The 22097-nt window shown below is 45.9% G+C and overlaps 1 protein-coding gene across 1 annotated transcript in view; it reads left to right on the top strand.

The window, feature by feature from the left end:
- Positions 1 to 1056: 1056 nt before the first annotated feature.
- The window catches only part of SLC28A3 (solute carrier family 28 member 3), a 192286-nt gene continuing 171245 nt past the window's right edge, over positions 1057 to 22097 (top strand). Inside the window, exon 1 of the mRNA XM_075340401.1 lies at positions 1057 to 1203. Within this exon, the coding sequence (XP_075196516.1) occupies positions 1144 to 1203 (60 nt within the window). The 5' untranslated portion in view covers positions 1057 to 1143. The remainder of the gene's footprint in view (positions 1204 to 22097) is intronic.

The raw sequence follows: 22097 nt of genomic DNA, 5'->3' as shown, positions 1-22097 counted from the left end.
GGCCAGATTTGTGCAGTGTACGACTGATTGTTGTCCTATGGACAGACTCTCCCACCTCAGCTGTAGATCTCTGCAGTTCATCCAGAGTGATCATGGGCATCTCTGATCAGTCTTGTCCTTGTTTTAGATGAAAGTTTGGATGGACGGCAGGGTCTTGGTAGATTTGCAGTGGTATGATACTCCTTTCATTTCACTATGATCACTTTCACAGTGCTACTTGGGATGTTTAAAGTTTTGGAAATCTTTTTGTAACCAAATCCAGCTTTAAACTTCTCCACAACACTATCACGGACCTGCCGGTTGTGTTCCTTGGTCTTCATGATGCTCTCTGTGCTTTAAACAGAACACTGAGACTATCACAGAGCAGGTGCATTTATACGGAGACTAGATTACATACAGGTGGCTTATATTTATCATTATGAGTCATTTAGGACAACTTTGGATCATTCAGAGATCCTCAATGAACTTCTTGAGTGAGTTTGCTGCACTGAAAGTAAAGGGGATGAATAATATTGCAGGCCCCCCTTTTCAGTTAAACATATTTTTTAAAAAAGTTTAAAATAAGCAATACATTTCAATCAACCTCACAATTGTGTCCCACTTGTTGTTGATTCTTCACTAGAACATTAACATTTTTATCTTTATGTTTGAAGCCTGAAATGTGGGAAAAGGTTGAAAAATTCAAGGGGGCCGAATACTTTCGCAAGGTACTGTAGATACGCACATACATACATACTGTACATACATGCATACTTTTGTCCTGTATTACATTTGTAGATGGATTACACAAGGCTTCCCATTATTTCATTTACATTTCTGTGTACCTTTCTGCGTAGGTCATAAAGTTAACTAACTTTTGCTACGTGCGATGGTAGTGCATTGTGCAAGGATGAGACAATTGTCACCTCTGGGTAAGACACTGACACATATACTTGCACCAGTTCCCATCTTTAAATGGAAATGAGCAATTTACAATCTTTAGCAATCTCTGAAAGAACGTACAAGTATATTACTTCAAGGGTGGAGCAAGGAAACAAAATACAGGCTGGCCTGGGAGTGACTGCAGGCAGGTGAACCTCTGCTCTTGTGTATTCAAGAATCACTTGTGCGGTTGGAACATTTACAAATTCTTGCAGTTTTGACATGGAGCTCAGTGACAAATACAGGGATGACACTCTTGGATTCACAAACACTGCTTTTCAGGTAGGTCAATATGGATATATTTCACATTAAGGAAATCAATTCCTATTGATTCTTGCGCTGAGATGAACTATCATAGAGAATAGAGTTACTATTGCTTTGCACCATTTGTATGTATATATTGAGACAGCATAGTAATGAGTATACAAGTCTACTAATCATGTACGAAACAGGTGCAGTGAACAGCACAATAACAAATATATAACGAAACAATAGATCAGTGCTAATTGCCAAACTCTCCATGTTATGACTTGTTCATTTAGATACTTTTTGCCAAAGAGCATTGCTTAGTAAGAAAGGCGCTGTCTTAAAAAGAGGTGTGTACTGTACGTTTTATCCTCCAGCTTGTGGGAAAGGGAATGACTTTGTTTTATGTGGAATCACATTTTAAGTTCTATAATGAAATTGATTGTGCCAGAGAAGGGGACCTTTTTTGCTTGCAAATCTAGAGAATTCATCAAGAATGGCGTTTTTAACCAAAACCAACTAGAGTTAAATGTAGCAAAATTATTAAAAAGTACACACCTTTTAATAAAATGTATGTGTTTTGGGCTGTCTGTGCTTCACAATCTGAAATTTATGAACTGACGAGGATTTGAAAACAAAAAAAAACCCATAAGTTATCTAGTATAAACTGTAATAAATCTGTAGGCTGTGTTCGATCACATCCCTACCACTAGAAGCCACCTACCTTTTTTGCAAGTATGGTGGTGACACTAGTGCTGAATCCAAAAAGTTGCAAGATTTGCAACATTTTTACACGATTTTTTTGGGAGTTAACAATTGATTTTACTGTTTTGTTTTGTAAATTGTCACTAAACTCTTCAATATGTAACATAAAAAGTGGAAAAGTACCTTAAAAAAAAATTCTAATGAAAGTTAAGTAGATTGAATTATTCAAATAGAATCCTGATGAACAAAAAAAAGATGAATTTGAAAAAAAATATAAAGTATATGGCTAATTGCTAAAATTTTTAAATCATTTTTGAGACAATGCTTAGCAATGGTCCAACTATGGGGAGCATAGAGTTTGTAGTTGAGCCTCTGCTTAGCTGTAAAGGCTTCTGTGCCGCCCCGGTGCCGACCGGGGTGCTCGGATCCGGGTTGGTCGTGGCTCGAGGGGTCCGGACCCGGGCTCGGCGAGCACTCAAAGCTTGAGAAGGGGTTATTTACAGGGGAGAAGTTCGTGACGCCACCTTCGGGTTGTGGTAATGGGAGTACCGCCGCTGCTGGAAGGAGTACAGGGACAGAAGGTGTCAGATTTGGGAGAACAGGATGCAGGGATCAGGGTACTCACTGCGGATAGTCGTGGTGTTGGATGAGGTTTAGAAAGTAGACACACACACTGTGGTAAACCAAAGTCTCTGAGTGCCGCTGCCACTGCGGGAAGCCCGTCCAAGTACCCAATCCCACTGGTGTCACTTAGTGATTCAGAACCTGCCGCCATGCACTGTTTGTGTCTGTGTGGGTCCTTATAGCTTGAAGCTGTAAGGTCCAGTTCTTCACTTTTAAGTGAAGTCTTGCTCCTAGGGGCTGGCACTTGGGATTTCAGTGGGTTGCTTTGTTTGGAAAACCCTGTCCCCCGCGTTGTGCTGATACCCTCAGCCTCTGAGCTCTGGGAAGGTCCCTGAAGGCCCCCTTCCTCTGCAGGTTAATTGCCAGGATGTTGAATCGGCTCCTGATCTAGATCTAGGGTCCTGTACCCCATTGTGCTTGAACCACTGTCTGCGACCCAGCCGCGGTCTGTCTAGCTCACCAGGAGCAAACACTCCAGCTCCTCACACTTTGAGAGCTCTCACTCGACTGCTCACCCCTTCCCTCCAAAATGTCTGCCTGACCCCTAGGTGGGTGGCCCTGTTCCAGCTAGACCAACCCACTGGTGTGTCTGACAGGTCATGATGGGAGGTGTGGTTGGGATTTGTAGTGCTGATGGAGGTGACATCGCTTTTCTTAGGTACCTGGAACCAGGGGGGGTAGGTCCTGCACCCTGGTGAGAGGATGCAGTTCCCTGTAGCACCCTGATATATTCAGGGGTGCTACACTTCGATACACATTAGATTAATGAGGGATTAACATGCTGATATCAGAGGACCAGGCCACCGGTCTAATGTGTGTGGTGATTTTCCAACTCTTCCCTGGCCGATTATGTTCGGGCAGAGAAGGATCCCTCAGGTCCGATGGACGACTGCTGTGTAATTAGGTAGATAAGTTTCCTCTGGCAGTGGCTTTCTCATACAAAATCAGGAGAGCTTGGCCAAGCGTTCCTATATATGGAGGACTTTAAGAAGATATCTGTCGGATAAACAATCATTTGACCAACAGCTTTCCATTATGAATTTGTGATCTTAGGCCGGAGTCACACTTGCGAAAGACTCGCGCGAGTCTCGCATCACATCACCCGGCATGGCCGCACACTCTCATGACAGGATCGGGTCAGCTGCATGTATTTCTATGCAGCTGAGACGCTCCTATCCGGAGGTTGGCAGGCCGTGCCGGGTGATACGATGCGAGTCCCTCGCAAGTGTGACTCTGGCCTTAGACAGAATCCAAATGTCCTTATTTCACATAAAAAAACAATTAGGTGTTTTATCATCATCATTTACAAGTGTGCTGCTAAGTCATGGCTTTTGACATTGTACAGATCACATACTCACTGGTCAGAGGAAGTTAGAGTATTGCAAGACTCCAGCAGCGTGGATGATGACGGGGGTGGCGTCATCCATGTAAATCATGACTGGGGGATGGCGAACAGCGGCAGGAGGGGGGACAGGGGCTGAATTAGACCCCGCCCATCTTGCCAACCAAACTCATTTGCGTAGGAAGCGGTAAGATTTTATAAAGTTCTTTTAGTGGTTTGCAAGGGGGGCCAGCAACAAGGTGCACCTTCCTTGAATGCAGCCCAGGAGCTGCAGAATGTAATATTTTTGGTTTAATAGGGAAAAAACTGGTGACAGGTTACCTTTAACTGAGCATGCTCCAATTTATTATTTAGCCCCCAGCTAGTCAGATCCGTCGAAAAATGGATTGTGACTGATGGCAAAAAACTGATGTGTGAAAGGGGCCTTAAATATGAGTGTCTGAGCAAAAGGTCTGAATACTTATGACCATGTGATGTTTCAGTTTTCCTTGTTTAATAAATTTGCAAAACTTTCTACATTTGTTTTTTTCTGTCTAGAGGAGGTGCAGAGTGTACATTAATGAGAAAAAAATGAACTTTTTTGAATTTACCAAATGTCAGCAACGAAACAAATAGCCAAAAATTTAAAAGAGTCTGAATACTTTTCGTACCCACTGTACTGACAGCCTAATTTATGCGTACTGCTACTAATATTTTTATGAGAAAATAAACTTCATCTATTTTTAAAATTATTATGACCAGCATTGAAATTTAGAATTTATTTAATTTGGCTTCTTTCCGGTTCCAATGTAATCATATTGGCAATTACGATCCAAGTAACTTTTCATAAAATAAAAAATAAAATAAAGGTCTTATTACTTTATAATGTTCACTAACCAATAAACTAGCATAACGATGGCCGGTCAGATCTACAAGTGTGCTTCACCTTTTGTGTCCCCCTTCTTCCCCATAGATTGTAAGCTTTTGAGCAGGGCCCTCATTCCTACTGTAGCTGTTGAATTATGTACTATTTGTTTTGTTTCTGTCTATACAAGCCCCCACCTGATTGTAAAGTGCTGCAGAATATGTTGGCGCTATATAAATATAATATAAATAAATTTTATTAGTAGTAGTAGTAGTTTGTGAGACTTAACATCTTAAATCTTGCAGTGTGTATCCAGCGAGGAGTCTACTGGATTCTTGAGAAGAGGGCTCCCCCTTCTTCTAGCTGCTGATACCCCTCTTGTCTTACGAACAGTCATTGTAATAGTTCAAGTGATGTTTTTTGCCTTAATTGTGAGATTATATAGATCTCTAAATTCTATTTACTTGTACTGCTTGGGGGGAGTACAATTTCCCAGCATATATTGACCAAAGCCATAAAAGCCTTGAAACATACAATCATGTCAGATAAAAGGTTTCAAGGGAGAGGCAATGTTTATCTGGAAGCTGGACCTTTGTTTGGTATCTTTGCTATTCTCACATCTAAGCTTTTGCATTTCCCACCCATGTACGAAAGCTAAGGCTATGTGCGCACGTTGCGTACAGTCACTTCAGAAATTTCTGCAGCGATCTGAAGAGCACACGTGCGCTTCTAATCGCTGCAGAAAATGTCCGTAGTGAAAAAAAAAAAAGCCGATTCCATGTGCTCTGCCTGCAGCTCCTGCCATAGACAGTGCAGGGGCTGCCGGCAAAGCGCACGGAAGAAGTGACATGTCACTTCTTAGAACGCGCGCTTCGGGCAGCAGCCGAAGCACTGCGCTCTAAGACGCCACGTGCGCACGGCTCCTGCATAATCTTTATAGATTATGCAGGGGACGCAGGACGCATGCAGTTACGCTGCGCTACAAAGCACAGCGTAACTGCATGTAATTACGCAACGTGCGCACATAGCCTAAGGCCGTGGAATTTCTACTTTATAATTTAAAATGCACTGGAGCATATACAGTATATCACGTTAAATGCGCCAGAAATCCAGTGTAATTTTAACTAAAGAACTGTCTTTCATTACTTGCACTTTATTTATGATGTGTTTAAACACTTTTATATGACTCGTGCAATTAGGGAGCATGATTATACTTAAAAGGTGTGTGGCTTATTAGGAAAAGGGCATGGCTTAAGGCCCCGTTACACGCGTCGATTTATCGTACGATCGCATGTGCGATCGCACCCGCCCCCATCGTTTGTGCGTCACGGGCAATTTGTTGCCCATGTCGCACAAAGTCGGTTACCCCTGTCACACGTACTTACCTCCCAAATGACCTCGCTGTGGGCGGCGAACATCTTCTTCCTAAAGGGGGCGGTTCGTGTGGCGTCACAGCAACGTCACACAGCGGCCGCCCAATAGAAGCGGAGGGGCGGAGATGAGCAGGACGTAACATCCCGCCCACCTTCTTCCTTCCTCATTGCCGGAGGACGCAGGTAAGCTGCAGTTCATCATTCCTAGGGTGTCACATGGAGCGATGTGTGCTGCCTCAGGAAAGACGAACAACCTGCATCCAGGAATGTGACCGATATTTTGAAAATGAACGTCATGTCAATGAGCAACGATAAGGTGAGTATTTTTGCTTGTAAACAGTCGCTCGTAGCTGTCACACGCTACGATATGTCAAATGATGCCGGATGTGCATCATGGAATCCGTGACCCCGACGACATATCGCCCGATATATCGTAGCATGTAACACCCCCTTTACAGTGCCTCCCAATACACCAATATTGTGGCATACTTTTTTGTATAAAGTTTGCCAACTAAAAGATGGTGTAAACTTAGATGAGATAATTTTAAAATTAGATTTATCAAACAGCATTAACCACTATGATAAATCTGGTTGAGATAAATATATCCCACTTTGTATTTGCCAAAAATGTACAAACAAGGTTGACCTACTCTTTAAATTACACCGACAAATAATGGTATATGCATTACATAATTACATAGTTACATAGGTTGAAAAAAGACCTAGGTCCATCTAGTTCAACCGTCCTGAACCTAAAGGGCGCTTTACACGCTGCGACATTGCTAGCAATCTCACCCGCCCCCCATCGTTTGTGCGTATCGGGCAAATTGTTGCCCGTGGCGAACAATATCGCTAGGACATGTCACACATACTTACCTTCCTAGTGACGTCACTGTGGGCGGTGAACAATCTCTTTTTTAAGGGGGAGGTTCGTGCGCCGTCACAGCGATGTCACACAGCAGCCCTCCAATACAAGTGGAGGGGCGGAGACCAGCTGCATTAACGACACGCCCAACTCGTTCCCGCTGACGCAGGAACGCTGTTGTTCATCATTCCCGGGGTTTCACACATAGCGATATGTGCTGCCTCAGGAACAACGAACAACCTGCGTCCAGCACCAGCAACGATATTTGGGAAAGGAACGACGTGTCAATGATCAATGATTAGGTGAGTATTTCTGATCGTTAGCGGTTGCTCGTAGGTGTCACACGCAACGACGTCGCTAGCAAGGCCGGATGTGCGTCACGAATTCCGTGACCCCAACGATATCTCCTTAGCGATGTCGTTGCATGTAAAGCAGCCTTAAGTCTTTTTTTCATTGACAGTGATGTTTCTTGCAGGAGATGAGAGAGATGAGATGAGCGAATCTTTTGAGCTAAGAATTTATCAGTTCTGCTGAATTTTCAACCTAAAATTGATTTGCTCACAGCTAATCTTAATACTACAAAGCCTCTGATTACCTGGAAAAGATGTGCCTAGAACTCTGAGATCTTCTAGGACTGTATTGAATCCATTTTGAGTTTTTAATGTAAACATGGTTTTTTCAATGTTCAAGTGACCTAACATATCTGGCTAGGTTAAAACTGATCATATGCAGTGGTAAACAACAGCTTGTTTAAAACACACTACAGTATCAGACTTTTTTTGGCTACTTTCATAAGTTGTAGAAACAGTTCAAAAATGATCCGATTTTTAGGTGCTTGTCTTGCTAGTGTTTATCTATAGGCAGTACAAATGGAAGAAGTTAAGCCTCTATGAAAGATAGGTGGTGCAAAAATTATCCCAGTTTGGGAAGTATCAAGAAATTTGTTCTTTGTTAAATAAGTGATAGTTTTTCTGTGGCGCCCTGGACTAGCCAGGTCGTCACAGATAACACACAAACACCCCCACCCCCATTAGACAGGGACACCAGCCAAACAAAAACCCTTGTTGCCTCCCTCCAGTGTCTGATGTCCACACCAGGTGGGGCGGAGCCAAGCAGTTGGCCCCACCCACCGAGGAGTTAACAGGTCTGGAGGCGGGAAAAGTGACAGTTTTAGTGTTGGAGTTTGAAATAAGAGGAGCAAGCACTTGGGTGTCTGGGTTTGTGGCCCAGGCACTGACGGCAAGGTTGGCAGACGGTGGTGGCCGTCTGCAGGAGTGGTGAAGCAACGCGGAACCGTAGGACCGGGGTCGGGCGTTGGCCCGCCGGTACTGACCGGGGAGCGAAGTGAAGCCAGCACACACAGGCAGGTCCATCGGACCCCGACCAGGCTTGGAGCCGCCAACAATAGTCAAATCCAAATGTGACCGGAACCCCAGGGGTTTCCTAACAACCAAAGACCCGATAGAAGGCAACCGCCCACACCGTGAGGCTATACAGCTACCGCCTAAGGCTAGAGACCCAAGGGCCAGCGCCTGCGGGCAAACGGGCTCCTCCGGCATCCATCCACCGGGGAGCGGACTGCCGTTGGTGATCCATAGTAGTCAACTGAGAACATTAAGGTGCAGGGAAAGACAGCCGCCATCACCTGTTCGGGGAGGGACACTGCAGCCGGCTACGGGACCCGTCCATCCAGCCGTTTTGTTTACCAGAGACTCTGTCATTGACTGCCTGAGTGAGTACACCAGTGCCATCCGGCACCGCACCGTGCTGCCCCTGCAACCCTGCATCCCTGCATCCCAGCCATCCTGCCTCCCCGTCACCTCATCGGGCCCCGGGACCACTGACCTCTACCCACGGAGGGGGAAAACAACATCCCAGCTGCTCCCCACCATCGCTCCCGGGATTCCCGTCACCAGCAGTGGTGGTGCCCATCTTCACCACAACCCGTGGGTGGCGTCACGGACTAAATCCCCCAAACCAACCACCCCTTTCACTCACGGGCGAGGAGCGCCACTCGAGTCCCCGGATCCAGCCCACCGCTCGAGCTACCGAGCAGCCGCAGCAGCGCCAGACCCGAGCGTTAGCAAGCGCTCAGCAGCGGCGGTGTCCTCCCCGCCCGCGACATTTCCACAAGCAATTAAAAAATTATCCCATTATATAGGAAGCAAGAAGAGGTGTGCTTAAAAATTATACAAGTAACTGCTTGTCCGCTAGGAATGAAAAATATCCCTTTTTTTTCTCATAAAGAGGTTTGCTATTCTGAAAAATAATTAAACAACTACAATTTTTTTGATCAAACTGTCCAAAAATTATTCTTTTTTTATGGAGCAGGAAAAGGCAAACTGTTTTAGTGAATAAATAATGACTTGTCAACATGAAAACATATGCTCGAGCCACCGAGCAGCCGCAGCTGACGCTCGGGTCCGGCGCTGCTGCGGCGTCCTCCCTGCCCGCAACAACTTGGCGTCACAAACAGGATTGAACCCCTCTACTTACCAGTCGAAGTGCGCCTTGTGATCTCCGCCGGCGGTGTCCGGCCGAAAATTTTGAAGCGCCGCCATCTTGCCGCGAAAATCTCCCGCTCGAGCGTCTTCTCCGAGCAGGGAAGACGCGAAAATGAAGCCCCGCCCCCAACAAACGGAAGTGCTAAAGAGAACCAAGGGGGGGCGGGTGTATGTCTGCCTAATGTAGCCGAGGCTATAAAAGCGGGGACGCCAGGACTCTGCAAATATAACCGGTTCCTGGAAGCAGCTTGCAACATGTCCGCACCATCTGAGAGGCCTGAGTCTCCGGAGCCTGCCCCCGGGACGGCGGCTTGGCTGAACACCCAAGTGATGCTGTTGTGCTGCTGTAACCGGGCCCAAGTACGGGACCTGTTAGATCGCTGGACCGCTGAGATGGAGGAGCTGGCTGCGGTCGTGTGGGCGCATGAAATAGAGACCATGCTAGAGGAGCTGGTGAGAGACCCACACCCTTGTGTCCCTAAAGGACCGGCCGCTGCGACTGAAGGATTCGGTCTACCCCTGGCCCCAGCAGGGCCCGACCCATCGCCTGTGCTGACCGCCCGTACAACCCCGCTCAGACCCCTGATCGTCCCCGATGGAGGTGGCGGAGCCCGTGTTGCCCCGAAAGGGCCCGGAGGCCCGAGAGGAAGCCAGCCAATCAACAGCTGGAGCAGGTGACTTAGAAGAACCGATGGCAGACCTCCATACACCAGCCAATGACGGGTCACTTGCCACTGAGGAGCCACGAGTCTGGGCTCAGCTGGAAACCGTTACCGACCTGCCAAGTCCCACCATTAACGCCCCTGGAGTCAGATGACAGCAGCTCGGGGGCTGACACAGAACCGGTCTCGGAGTCCGAGGAAGCGGGTGAGAGTCTTCCCAATGGCGATGCGCCAGTAGTTTTCTATGTCCCACGTGGTGGAGGGAATGGATACCGGGCGGCCCTCTCCCACCAGGCCTGCCACCGGATGTTTGCAATATTAACAGCGGAGAGCGAGGCCACCTCGGAGGAAGAGGTGGAATAGGCAGCGGTTCGCCGTTGCAAGCAGTTGTCCCCGTTGGTACCCTCAGCAGTTTAAATGAATGACATTAATCAACCGTGACCTTCATCTGATTGTCTACCTGATTATCACGGCCGTTGCCGGCAAGTTGTCCCCGGAGGGACTTTCTGAGTTTACCACCTGCATGAGAGACTACTCATGGACATGGCCGAGAACTGGCAGGCCACCCACGAACTGGTGGGCATGTAAATAATTTTATGGGATGGAAGCCGTTGCCGCCTCCGGAGAGGCAGATTGGAGGAAGGGTCTGCAGCAGAGCAGGCTGGGGCCCGGCCACCACCAGGACCAGTGTCCATCCTCCGGGGGTCAGGGGCCCCCTGGACGTGGGGTCCCCTGAAGTGACAGCCGGGTGCGAGTAACCGTACCCGTTCCCACTCGGGCAGCCTGAACCTGGACTGGGGTCAAGGGGTGCTGCCCACTTCTTAGGGGCAGCATCAGGGCTAGGTTGCTTGGGTGGGAGAGCGGAAGACATCCGTCTGTCCGTCATTATTAAAAATGTTTTTGTTTATATGTGCAACGTTTAAGTGTCCTCACAAGAATTGCTTATATGTTCAAAATGTTTTACATGTTAATTTATATTTTTACAGTTTTTGAAAAAAAAAAAATAAAAATGGTGATGGACAGGCAGCCCGCGGACGGTCTGCATTTCACCAAGGGGAAATGTGGCGCCCTGGACTAGCCAGGTCGTCACAGATAACACACAAACACCCCCACCCCCATTAGACAGGGACACCAGCCAAACAAAAACCTTTGTTGCCTCCCTCCAGTATCTGTTGTCCACACCAGGTGGGGCGGAGCCAAACGGTTGGCCCTACCCACCGAGGAGTTCACAGGCCTGGAGGTGGAAAAAGTGACAGTTTTAGTGTTGGAGTTTGAAATAAGAGGAGCAAGCACTTGGGTGTCTGGGTTTGCGGCCCAGGCATTGACAGCAAGGTTGGCAGACGGTGGTGGCCGTCTGCAGGAGTGGTGAAGCAACGCGGAACCGTAGGACTGGGGTCGGGTGTTGGCCTGCTGGTACCGACCGGGGAGCGAAGTGAAGCCAGCACACACAGGCAGGGCCATCGGACCCCGACCAGGCTTGGAGCCACCGACAATAGTCAAATCCGAATGTGACCGGAACCCCAAGGGTTTCCTAACAACCAAAGACCCGATAGAAGGCAACCGCCCACACCGTGAGGGTATACAGCTACCGTCTAAGGCTAGAGACCCAAGGGCCAGCGCCTGTGGGCAAACGGGCTCCTCCGGCATCCATCCACCGGGGAGCGGACTACCGTTGGGGATCCATAGTAGTCAACTGAGAACATCAAGGTGCAGGGAAAGACAGCCGCCATCACCTGTCCGGGAAGAGACACTGCAGCCGGCTGCAGGACCCTTCCATCAGGCCGTTTGGTTTACCAGAGACTCTGTCATTGACTGCCTGAGTGAGTACACCAGTGCCATTCGGCACCGCGCCGTGCCGCCCCTGCAACCCTGCATCCCAGCCATCCTGCCTCCCCGTCACCTCATCGGGCACGGGACCACTGACCTCTACCCACGGAGGGGGAAAACAACATCCCAGCTGCTCCCCACCATCGCTCCCGGGATTCCCGTCACCAGCAGTGGTGGTGCCCATCTTCACCACAACCCGTGACTAAATCCCCCAAACCAACCACCCCTTTCACATACGGGCGAGGAGCGCCACTCGAGTCCCCGGATCCGGCCCACCGCTCGAGCCACCGAGCAGCCGCAGCAGCGCCGGACCCGAGCGTTAGCAAGCGCGCAGCAGCGGCGGCGTCCTCCCCGCCCGCGACATTTCCACAAGCCATTAAAAAATTATCCCATTATATAGGAAGCAAGAAGAGGTGTGCTTAAAAATTATACAAGTAACAGCTTGTCCGCTAGGAATGAAAAAAAATTCCTAAAAACAATATTTATTAGTATATAGTATTAAAATGCTCTTAATCATAAAAGCGTAATAACTCTTAAATTACGGAATTGTACACTGGTCATGTGAGGTGAGTGGGAGGGCAAAAGAGGGTAGAGCCAACTGGTGAAAAGAGGAGTGCTGATTGTCTCTACACTCCTATCTAGAGTGTAGAGACAATCAGCACTCCTCTTTTCACCAGTTGGCTCTACCCTCTTTTGCCCTCCCACTCACCTCACATGACCAGTGTACAATTCCGTAATTTAAGAGTTATTACGCTTTTATGATTAAGAGCATTTTAATACTATATACTAATAAATATTGTTTTTAGGAGTTTTTGTTTTGCACTAATACTCCTAGGTTCTCACTTGTTTTGGGTTTTCAAATAATGAAAAAAAATCCCTTTTTTTTCTCATAAAGAGGTTTGCTATTCTGAAAAATAATTAAACAACTACAATTTTTTTGATCAAACTGTCCAAAAATTCTTTTTTTATGGAGCAGGAAAAGGCAAACTGTTTTAGTGAATAAATAATGACTTGTCAACATGAAAACATATACTGTATCAATGTTTTGGGAACTATTTTATGTTTGTAACGAACTTATAGAGAAATGGCACTCACCAGTTCTTGCTGTGACAGAAGATTATTTATTCAAACGTGGAAGTTACATGTGTGGGGGTAATGGCGGGGAGGGAGCGGACCACCAGACACGTCAGACGACGTCCGTTTCGCACTTTTACTCAGTGCTTCAGCTGAGACCAGCTGAAGCACTGAGTGAAAGTGCGAAACGATTCATTATGTTTAAAAACTAATTCTAATATGGCCATCTCAAGAGTTTTATACAGACTCTGTTCTGCTTTATACCTTGTAAGTTAACCTTATAATTAGATGTGCCCACCTTTTTTAAATTTATTTTATTAAAGCGGCTTTCCCACGAACAAAGTACAGGGTGAGCCATAAGTATGGATACACCCTGAGTGGGCCATTAGTATGGATATCACCTTACCGTTTGTGATATTAGTACATGGGAGGGGTAAAACATTTGAGGCCGGGTGATGCCCATGGGGGCCATCTGCAAAGCTGCCAATTTGTATTCAACTTGACTCTTTTTTTATCAGGGTGTATCCATACTTATGGCCCACCCAGGGTGTATCCATTGTATCCATACTTATGGCCCACCCTGTACATTTTATTTAATAGATGTTAGAGTAAGTTCCTCAAATAGATGTGTTAAAACATGTTCTGTAACAATATAAACATATATAGTACAGACCAAAAGTTTGGACATACATTCTCATTCAAAGAGTTTTCATTATTTTCATGACTTTAAAAATTGTAGATTCACATTGAAGACATCAACAAAAAATTGTGAAACAACTGAAAATATGTCTTATATTCTAGGTTCTTCAAAGTAGCCAACTTTTGCTTTGATTACTGCTTTGCACACTCTTGGCATTCTCTTGATGAGCTTCAAGAGGTAGTCACCGGAAATGGTCTTCCAACAGTCTTGAAGGAGTTCCCAGAGATGCTTAGCACTTGTTGGCCCTTTTACCTTCACTCTGCGTTCCAGCTCACCCCAAACCATCTCCATTGGGTGCAGGTCTGGTGACTGTGGAGGCCAGGTCATCTGGCGTAGCACCCCATCACATTCCTTCTTAGTCAAATAGCCCTTACATAGCCTGGAGGTGTGTTTGGGGTCATTGTCCTGCTGAAAAATAAATGATGGTCCTACTAAACGCAAACCGGATGGAATAGCATGCCGCTTCACGATGCTGTGGTAGCCATGCTGGTTCAGTATGCCTTCAATTTTGAATAAATCCCCAACAGTGTCACCAGCAAAGCACCCCCACACCATCACACCTCCTCCTCCATACTTCACGGTAAGAACCAGGCACGTAGAGTCCATCTGTTCACATTTTCTGCGTCACACAAAGACACGGTGGTTGGATCCAAAGATCTCAAATTTGAACTCATCAGAGCAAAGCACAGATTTCCACTGGTCTAATGTCCATTCCTTGTGTTCTTTAGCCCAAACAAGTCTCTTCTGCTAGTTGCCTGTCCTTAGCAGTGGTTTCCTAGCAGCTATTTTACCATGAAGGCCTGCTGCACAAAGTCTCCTCTTAACAGTTGATCTAGAGATGTGTCTGCTGCTAGAACTCTGTGTAGCCTTGACCTGGTCTCTAATCTGAGCTGCGATTTCTGAGGCTGGTGACTCGGATAAACTTATCCTCTGCAGCAGAGGTGACTATTGGTCTTCCTTTCCTGAGGTGGTCCTCATGTGAGCCAGTTTCTTTGTAGCGTTTGATGGTTTTTGCCACTGCACTTGGGGACACTTTCAAAGTTTTCCCAATTTTTCGGACTGACAGACCTTCATTTCTTAAAGTAATGATGGCCACTCATTTTTCTTTACTTAGCTGCTTTTTTCTTGCCATACCACAAATTCTAACAGTCTATTCAGTAGGACTATCAGCTGTGTCTCCACCAGACTTCTGCACAGCACAACTGATGGTCCCATCCCCCTTTACAAGGCAAGAAATCTACCTCTTTAAGCTCATCAAGAGAATGCCAAGAGTGTGCAAAGCAGTAATCAAAGTAAAAGGTGGCTACTTTGAAGAACCTAGAATATAAGACATATTTTCAGTTGTTTCACAATTTTTTGTTAAGTATTTCATTCCACATGTGTTAATTCATAGTTTTGATGCCTTCAATGTGAGTCATGAAAATAAAGAAAAATCTTTGAATGAGAAGGCGTGTCCAAACTTTTGGTCTGTACTGTATGTGCCCCTATGTAATAGATTGAAATGTTTTTCCTTAAAAAAATCAGCAGCTATGACCCCGTAATGTAATGTCTGTATACTTCTTTATTTCCTCCCCGACCCAGGAGCTTTGGTACGATCAGACAATGTCCCTGTACGGTCAGACACGGCCATTACACAGTACATAGCAGGGCCACATTTATAAGATTATCTCAGAACAGGAACATTTTTTTTTAACACACCGAATTGTGAAGCTTATTTTTATTCCAAGATTTATTGATTAAAGTGTACTTTGTTGTGAGACAACCCCTTTAAGGTCTTCAATCTCCAATAGAAATTCAAATAGTACCGAATTGTACAAGCAAAGCCCTTGACTACAAGTGATGTAATGACCACTGGGTGGTCATACATAGACACCAATCACCTAAACAATGGTTATTGTACAAACGCAGTCATCTTATGCCACACAGGATATGTTAAGCAAAGTGGGAAGGTTAGGAAAGACACACCTGTATAATCAATCACCTATTGATACCTTGTGGTGTTTGCTGTGCTCTGTTACTAAGTTTGTAAGTCTCTGAAGTGAAAAATTACATGGAATGTCAAGCCACCCGCTTATTGCGTAATTTTTACTACTGTCATGTTCAGGAGGAACACATTTCAGTCAAAGCAGAATAATTAATTGTTCCTTGTGTGAGAAAACTAACTAACTAACTGAAATAACAATGACACCACTCTGCTAGAAGGTAGAACAATATAATCATTAGATGCGATTGTTCCATTGAGTATGTTCATCTGCATTAAATAAAAATAAAATGTTCCAAGTTACTGAGTTTGACAGTTGACTTCAAGTCCAAAATAGATTTGCATAATATTTTGCTGGTAAACATCTTGATCACCCAAACACGTTGGTTAGCCTAAAATGGTAATAGAATTCTGAACCTGCCCAGTGCCCGGACTTAGGGCTTGTATGCACGTTGCGTAATATCATGCATTTACGCTGCGTCTAGCACTGCAGCGTAAATGCGTGCGTCCTGCGTCCCCAGCACAATCTATGTAGATTGTGCATAATCCGTGCGCACGTTGCTTTTTTGAACGCAGCAATTTGGGTGCTAAAATTTTGACCCAAATCCATGCGTTCAAAAATGCAGCATGTTAATTATTTGTGCTCTTTGGATGCAGCGCCCACTCTGTCTATGGGAGAGCCAGCATCCAGAGCGCATAAAATCGGCATGTAATCTGCTGAAACAGTGCATCCATTACGCAGTGTTTCTGAAGAGATTTGAAGCGCACATGTGCTGTCAAATCACTGCAGAAATTTTAGCATTTACTGTACGTGCGAACAAGCCCTTAATTTCCTCCTTATTCCTTCTGGTAGTGTTTGGTTGCAGTCATCAGGGTGGCATCAGTGCAGGTTCAGTAACCGATCAGTGTATAGTGAGCGGCGGATGTAACCATGTCCCACCACTGATTGACAGCAGAGCTGTCAGTCACTTAGCGCTGGAGCAGTTACACTCTGATGCAGTGATTGAAACAGCACTGGCACTACCCTGATGACTGGAAGCCAAATGCTGCTGTGACGCCTCTGACTCTATCAGGGTGTTACAGGGAACTGCACCCCTTTCTCTTATGGTGCAGAACTCACCCTCCATGGTTCTGGGATCCTAACATTTGGTATTGCTTCCATCGGCACTCAAATCCTAGCCACACCTCACACCACACCCTGTCAGGCACACCAGTGGGTGGTCTAGCTGGACAAGGGCCACCCACCTAGGAGTCAGGCAGACTGGTGGGAGGGACACAGTCAGTTTAGAGTTAGCTCTCAAAGTGAGAGGAAGTTGAGTAGTAGCTTACTGGAGTGAAGTAGTAGCCCTCAGAGAGTGAAGAGCTGAGGGAGTTGTAGCTCCCTGGGTGATGTTGGTTAGGTCGCAGATGGTGGTCTGGGGCCGGAGGAGTCGGAGACCCGGTCGCAGGGTATTAGAGAAGGGTGCAAGGCAAAAAAGAGTATACTTCTAGCACTTGAAGATATATTATTCCAATTCGAGGATATATACGGACTTGATAAAATTATTAAAAATTTTATTGGGGTATAAAAATAATGAATTAGCTACTGGGTATAAATTCACAAAATTGGTCAAAGGATAGCTCAGTGAATAATAGAGAACCTAAAATATAACCTTTAATATAATTATAATTAAAAATCCAATTAGGACTTAAAAAATAAAACCGCCAATACACTCAACACCTGCAGAGGTAGAGATTGGCTAGTTAGAGAATGTGGACTTTATTGTTCATGTAACCAGTTACTGTATATAACCGGAAAAATAGATCCGCAGCATATTAATGAAGTATGTGCTGTATATTATACCGCCATATAGTCACCTGACTCAGATGAATGGCAGTAACACAATTGGTAGAGAAAATCAGGAACGGTCTTACCCAATCTGCCGTATACACCTTTCCCTACTTATAAGGCACTGGATGCTGGATAGTCTTGGTAACCACCATAACGGAGAAAACACCTGGTCCTTTATCTGAATGACTCAGGATCCCCACTGGTTCCCAACATGCGTCCAGCCGTTGTGCATGAAACTCCCAACGCGTTTCTTATATCATCAGGGGAGCATAAACATCCCAAATTCCGGTCAAAAATGACCAACACAATATGGCATAAGTTAATCCATCACCTCCAGGAATAACTTGGGCAGATCTGCCCAGGTTATTCCTGGAGGTGATGGATTAACTTATGCCATATTGTGTTGGTCATTTTTGACCGGAATTTGGGATGTTTATGCTCCCCTGATGATATAAGAAACGCGTTGGGAGTTTCATGCACAACGGCTGGACGCATGTTGGGAACCAGTGGGGATCCTGAGTCATTCAGATAAAGGACCAGGTGTTTTCTCCGTTATGGTGGTTACCAAGACTATCCAGCATCCAGTGCCTTATAAGTAGGGAAAGGTGTATACGGCAGATTGGGTAAGACCGTTCCTGATTTTCTCTACCAATTGTGTTACTGCCATTCATCTGAGTCAGGTGACTATATGGCGGTATAATATACAGCACATACTTCATTAATATGCTGCGGATCTATTTTTCCGGTTATATACAGTAACTGGTTACATGAACAATAAAGTCCACATTCTCTAACTAGCCAATCTCTACCTCTGCAGGTGTTGAGTGTATTGGCGGTTTTATTTTTTAAGTCCTAATTGGATTTTTAATTATAATTATATTAAAGGTTATATTTTGGGTATAAAAATAAAATAATTAAAATCATTGTGTCTTACGTGTTTCAAGCCGAACAGGGCTCTTACTCATAGCATAACAAATGAAAAGACTGGTTTTTTTTTCCGGTTACTGGACTGGAAAATCCGGTACTGAGCACGGCGGGGTACAGGACCATAGATCAGGGTGTAGCTTTACGCAACCTGGTAATTCACCTGTGGAGGATAGTCTCTTTTGAACTTTCCCCAAGAGCTTAGAGATCAAAGGTACCAACACAACGAGGGGGATAGGGCTTTCCAGCTTATGCGGCCCACTGAGATCCCAAGTGTCAGCCATCGAGAGCACAGCTCCCCTATTCATATATAGGGAGCGGGACCCCAACCGCTTCAGGCCGAGGGATTGTGGCGCCCCTGAGGCTTCCGTTGCCACAGGAACATTGCACCCCATCCAGCAGTGTGATGTCCCATTCTGGGTAAGGAAAGGAGTGAACGCCGGTCCCCAGGCAAATCTACACAACTCCCATTGTTAGGTACACACTGGGACCAGGGACAGTGGCAGTAACCCTCCCATGCTGCATGCTGGGAGGGGCCGTAAAACCCATCCCTGCTCCTATAGGGTACAGCTTAGCAACTGGGGAGGTGGGAGGAGCCACCAGAGAGTAGACAGAGAAAGGAAGGTCAAGTGTAGTGAGTTCGGAAGTTGAAGTTGGAGAGGGAGGAAGGAGGAGGAGGTCTGCGTGAGGCAGACGAGAAGGAGAAGCAGAAAGAAAGCTCTAGTCAGACAGGAGCTAAGAGAAGAAAGTGACACTTCCTGGTGAAAAACCTGGGACTCAGAGGGTCCAGGTGACACCAAGCAGAGGAAGAGAAGGGATTCCAGGGCCACAGATAGCTTTTGAGCTGGTGGCCTGTTCCACAGGAACATCAGTGGAGGGATCAAGCTGCAACAGGGGACGGTCCCTAGAAACTGAAGGAGTGAAAAATCATCTCCAACAGTAAAAACCGAGGACTAGGGAAAGTTGCAAACTCCCCGGGCCATAGCCCACAGCAGAACCTCTAGAAAAGGGGCAAATAACTGACAGGCGAGCTCCCAGCCCGGAGGCTGTAGTGGAGGCCGAGCCAGGTTCATCCTACAAGGGCAAGGCTTAAGGAGACAGCTGAAGACAGAGACACTTTAGAGAAGGGTACCGGCTTTCATTCCAGGATCTACCCAGGATCGGTGGAGGTCCCTGACAGTGGGTTCCAGCCGCCCAAAGGCACCAGTGTGCTGCAGCCCAGGAATTGTGAGTAAAGACCTTGGAATTGCACCCTCTGGTGTTGCCTCAGTTATTGTCGCCTGCATAGACTTCCATCACACCATAGACTCTCACGAGCACCAACTGTTGCCCCGGGGTACCGCTCCACCTGTGGGGAGCAGGACCATCCAAGCTGCCATACCACCAGCCCCAGAGGCCCCATACAGCAGTGGCGGCTTAATAGCCGCAAACCACAGGTGGCGTCACGACAACCATAAACTTTATTCACCAGCCATATTTAATTGACACCCACCAGGGCCACGGAGTCGGGCACCACCACCACTGACGACCCCCGGACTAGTCCGGCCCGGCACCGGGTGTCCCATAGCCCTGGGGTGGGCGAGTCAGGATCACTCGGAAACATCTAAAATACATGTGCATAGAGGCAGGCTCTGGACCACTGAGCAATACCATTGGTAACAGATTCCCGGACAAGCTCCCCAGAGTGGCAGCGGCACTCAGACACTTGGTTTACTCCTGTGTCAGAGTCTGCTTAATGGTTGCACCTACATCCACACAGCCTGAGTGAGTACACTACTACCCCTGCGTCCTGCCTGCCCGCATAGCCTGCACAATTCCATCCGCCACCTTTCCCCATCCAGAGTCACGGGGTCTCCCCTACCCGTGGAGGGAACACCATCTGGCTGCCCCACTCCATCTCCCCCGGGTACTCCCATCGGCGATACTCCCCTTACCGCGAACCACGGGTGGTGTCACACGAACTCTCCCTTTGTAAATACCCCCCTCCTTTACATTTGAAGTGGCCGCAAGCCACAGCAACCCTGGATCCAAGCAGCGTGACTGCTGCAGGGGCGGCACACTGCCCGAAGGAATAAAGTTCTTTCCTTCAGAAAGTTGGGCTCTAAGTGCCAGCATCAGGCAGGTTCAGAATGCTATTAACCTGCAGATTAGCTCCATATCTGCAGGTTAAAACTGTTTTGTTTTTTTTCACATGACAGGTTCCCTTTAATAGAACATAGTATAAGAGGACAACTCACAAAGTGAAATACAAATCTGGAATTTAAAAGATGTCTGTATTGGGTTATCCTGTGTTTACCATCCTAGCAGTCCAGACTCCACTTCCCAGTTCATGAAGAATAACACCACAAGTTGTAATGTGTTAATAAATCACTTAGGAAGTATCCATCACAAATACAGCCATACACTCAGGGGCGGACATATCATTGGGCCCAAAGTTGGTGGAATTGTGCATTTTGATGAGTTATTGGACTGAAAAGGGCCCATTCACTGTTTTTGCACAGGGGCCCTTGTTCATCTGTGTCTGCCAGTTAGGGTTTTACTAAGCAGGGTAAACAGCATAAAGAGCTCATAACATGTTTGCCTTGTTATGGATCTAATGTATGAGATGAAAGCGCACGTTGTCTTTCCAATATTTCTAATGCTTTAGCTTTTCCATTCGTATTTAGTAAACCATTCCACTAGTCATTTGTCAAACACACGTACAAAACAGTTAAATAATGACTGTGGAGCTTAGATATTTCACACATTCTAGTAATTAAACATTCACAGTTAGACAAGTCTGTAAAATAATATAGAATAATATAAATATTTTTTTAAAAACAATTAAATACCAGTGCTTCCCATCCATGCATTGGAGTTTTCACAATAGTGATCATTGACTGATATGTTTGGTTTAGCATTATAATTGATACCATTTTTGTGTATTTTAATGTATTTGATTCAATATGCAATATTTTTTTAAGTTTGGTATTAATATCTGTCAGTAGTGAGGCTCAGGTGTCACCATGTTTTAACTGAGTCCCTAGTAGAAAAACTTTGTATAGTTAACAAGCATTGATTACTTCTATGGCTTAATGACAAGTTCATAACTCTTCCAATCAAAGGGCAAACTGGGCCAAAGGGGGAGGGAGGCAGAGGGGCACATGTCCCACGTCAGTTCCCAATCAGTTGTTTAGGGACTGCTGTTTTAGCACAAAAAGGCTATTAACATGAATGTCTAAGCAGATGTTTTAAACAACCCATCCAATCCACACAAGCAAAGAGATCAAACCATAGATGTCCATGAATGTAATTATTTGTAATAATGAGAAATGACAAAGGAAAAAAGTATTGAACACACTTACTGAAATGTATTTAGTACTTCATACAAAATCCTTTGTTGGTGATGACACCTTCAAGACACCTCCTGTATGGAAAAACTAGTCGCATAATTTGCTCAAGTGTTATTTTGGCCCATTCTTCCAAACACTCTTCAAATCCCGGAGGCTCCGTGGACTGCTTCTATTAACTCTGAGCTTTAGTTCTGCTCCAGAAACTCTTTATTGGAATCAGGTCAGGTGATTGCCTTGGCAACTCTAGCAGCTTTATTTTCTTTTTTTTTTCTGAGTGTTTCCTTGTCTGTGTGTTTGAGATCATTGTCTTGCTGAAATGTTCACCCTCGTTTCATGCTGATT

Source organism: Anomaloglossus baeobatrachus, chromosome 1, assembly GCF_048569485.1.
Source record: "Anomaloglossus baeobatrachus isolate aAnoBae1 chromosome 1, aAnoBae1.hap1, whole genome shotgun sequence".
Taxonomy (NCBI): Eukaryota; Metazoa; Chordata; class Amphibia; order Anura; family Aromobatidae; genus Anomaloglossus; species Anomaloglossus baeobatrachus.
Note: the sequence above shows the minus strand (reverse complement) of the source record. Positions and strands in the feature narration are given on the sequence as shown.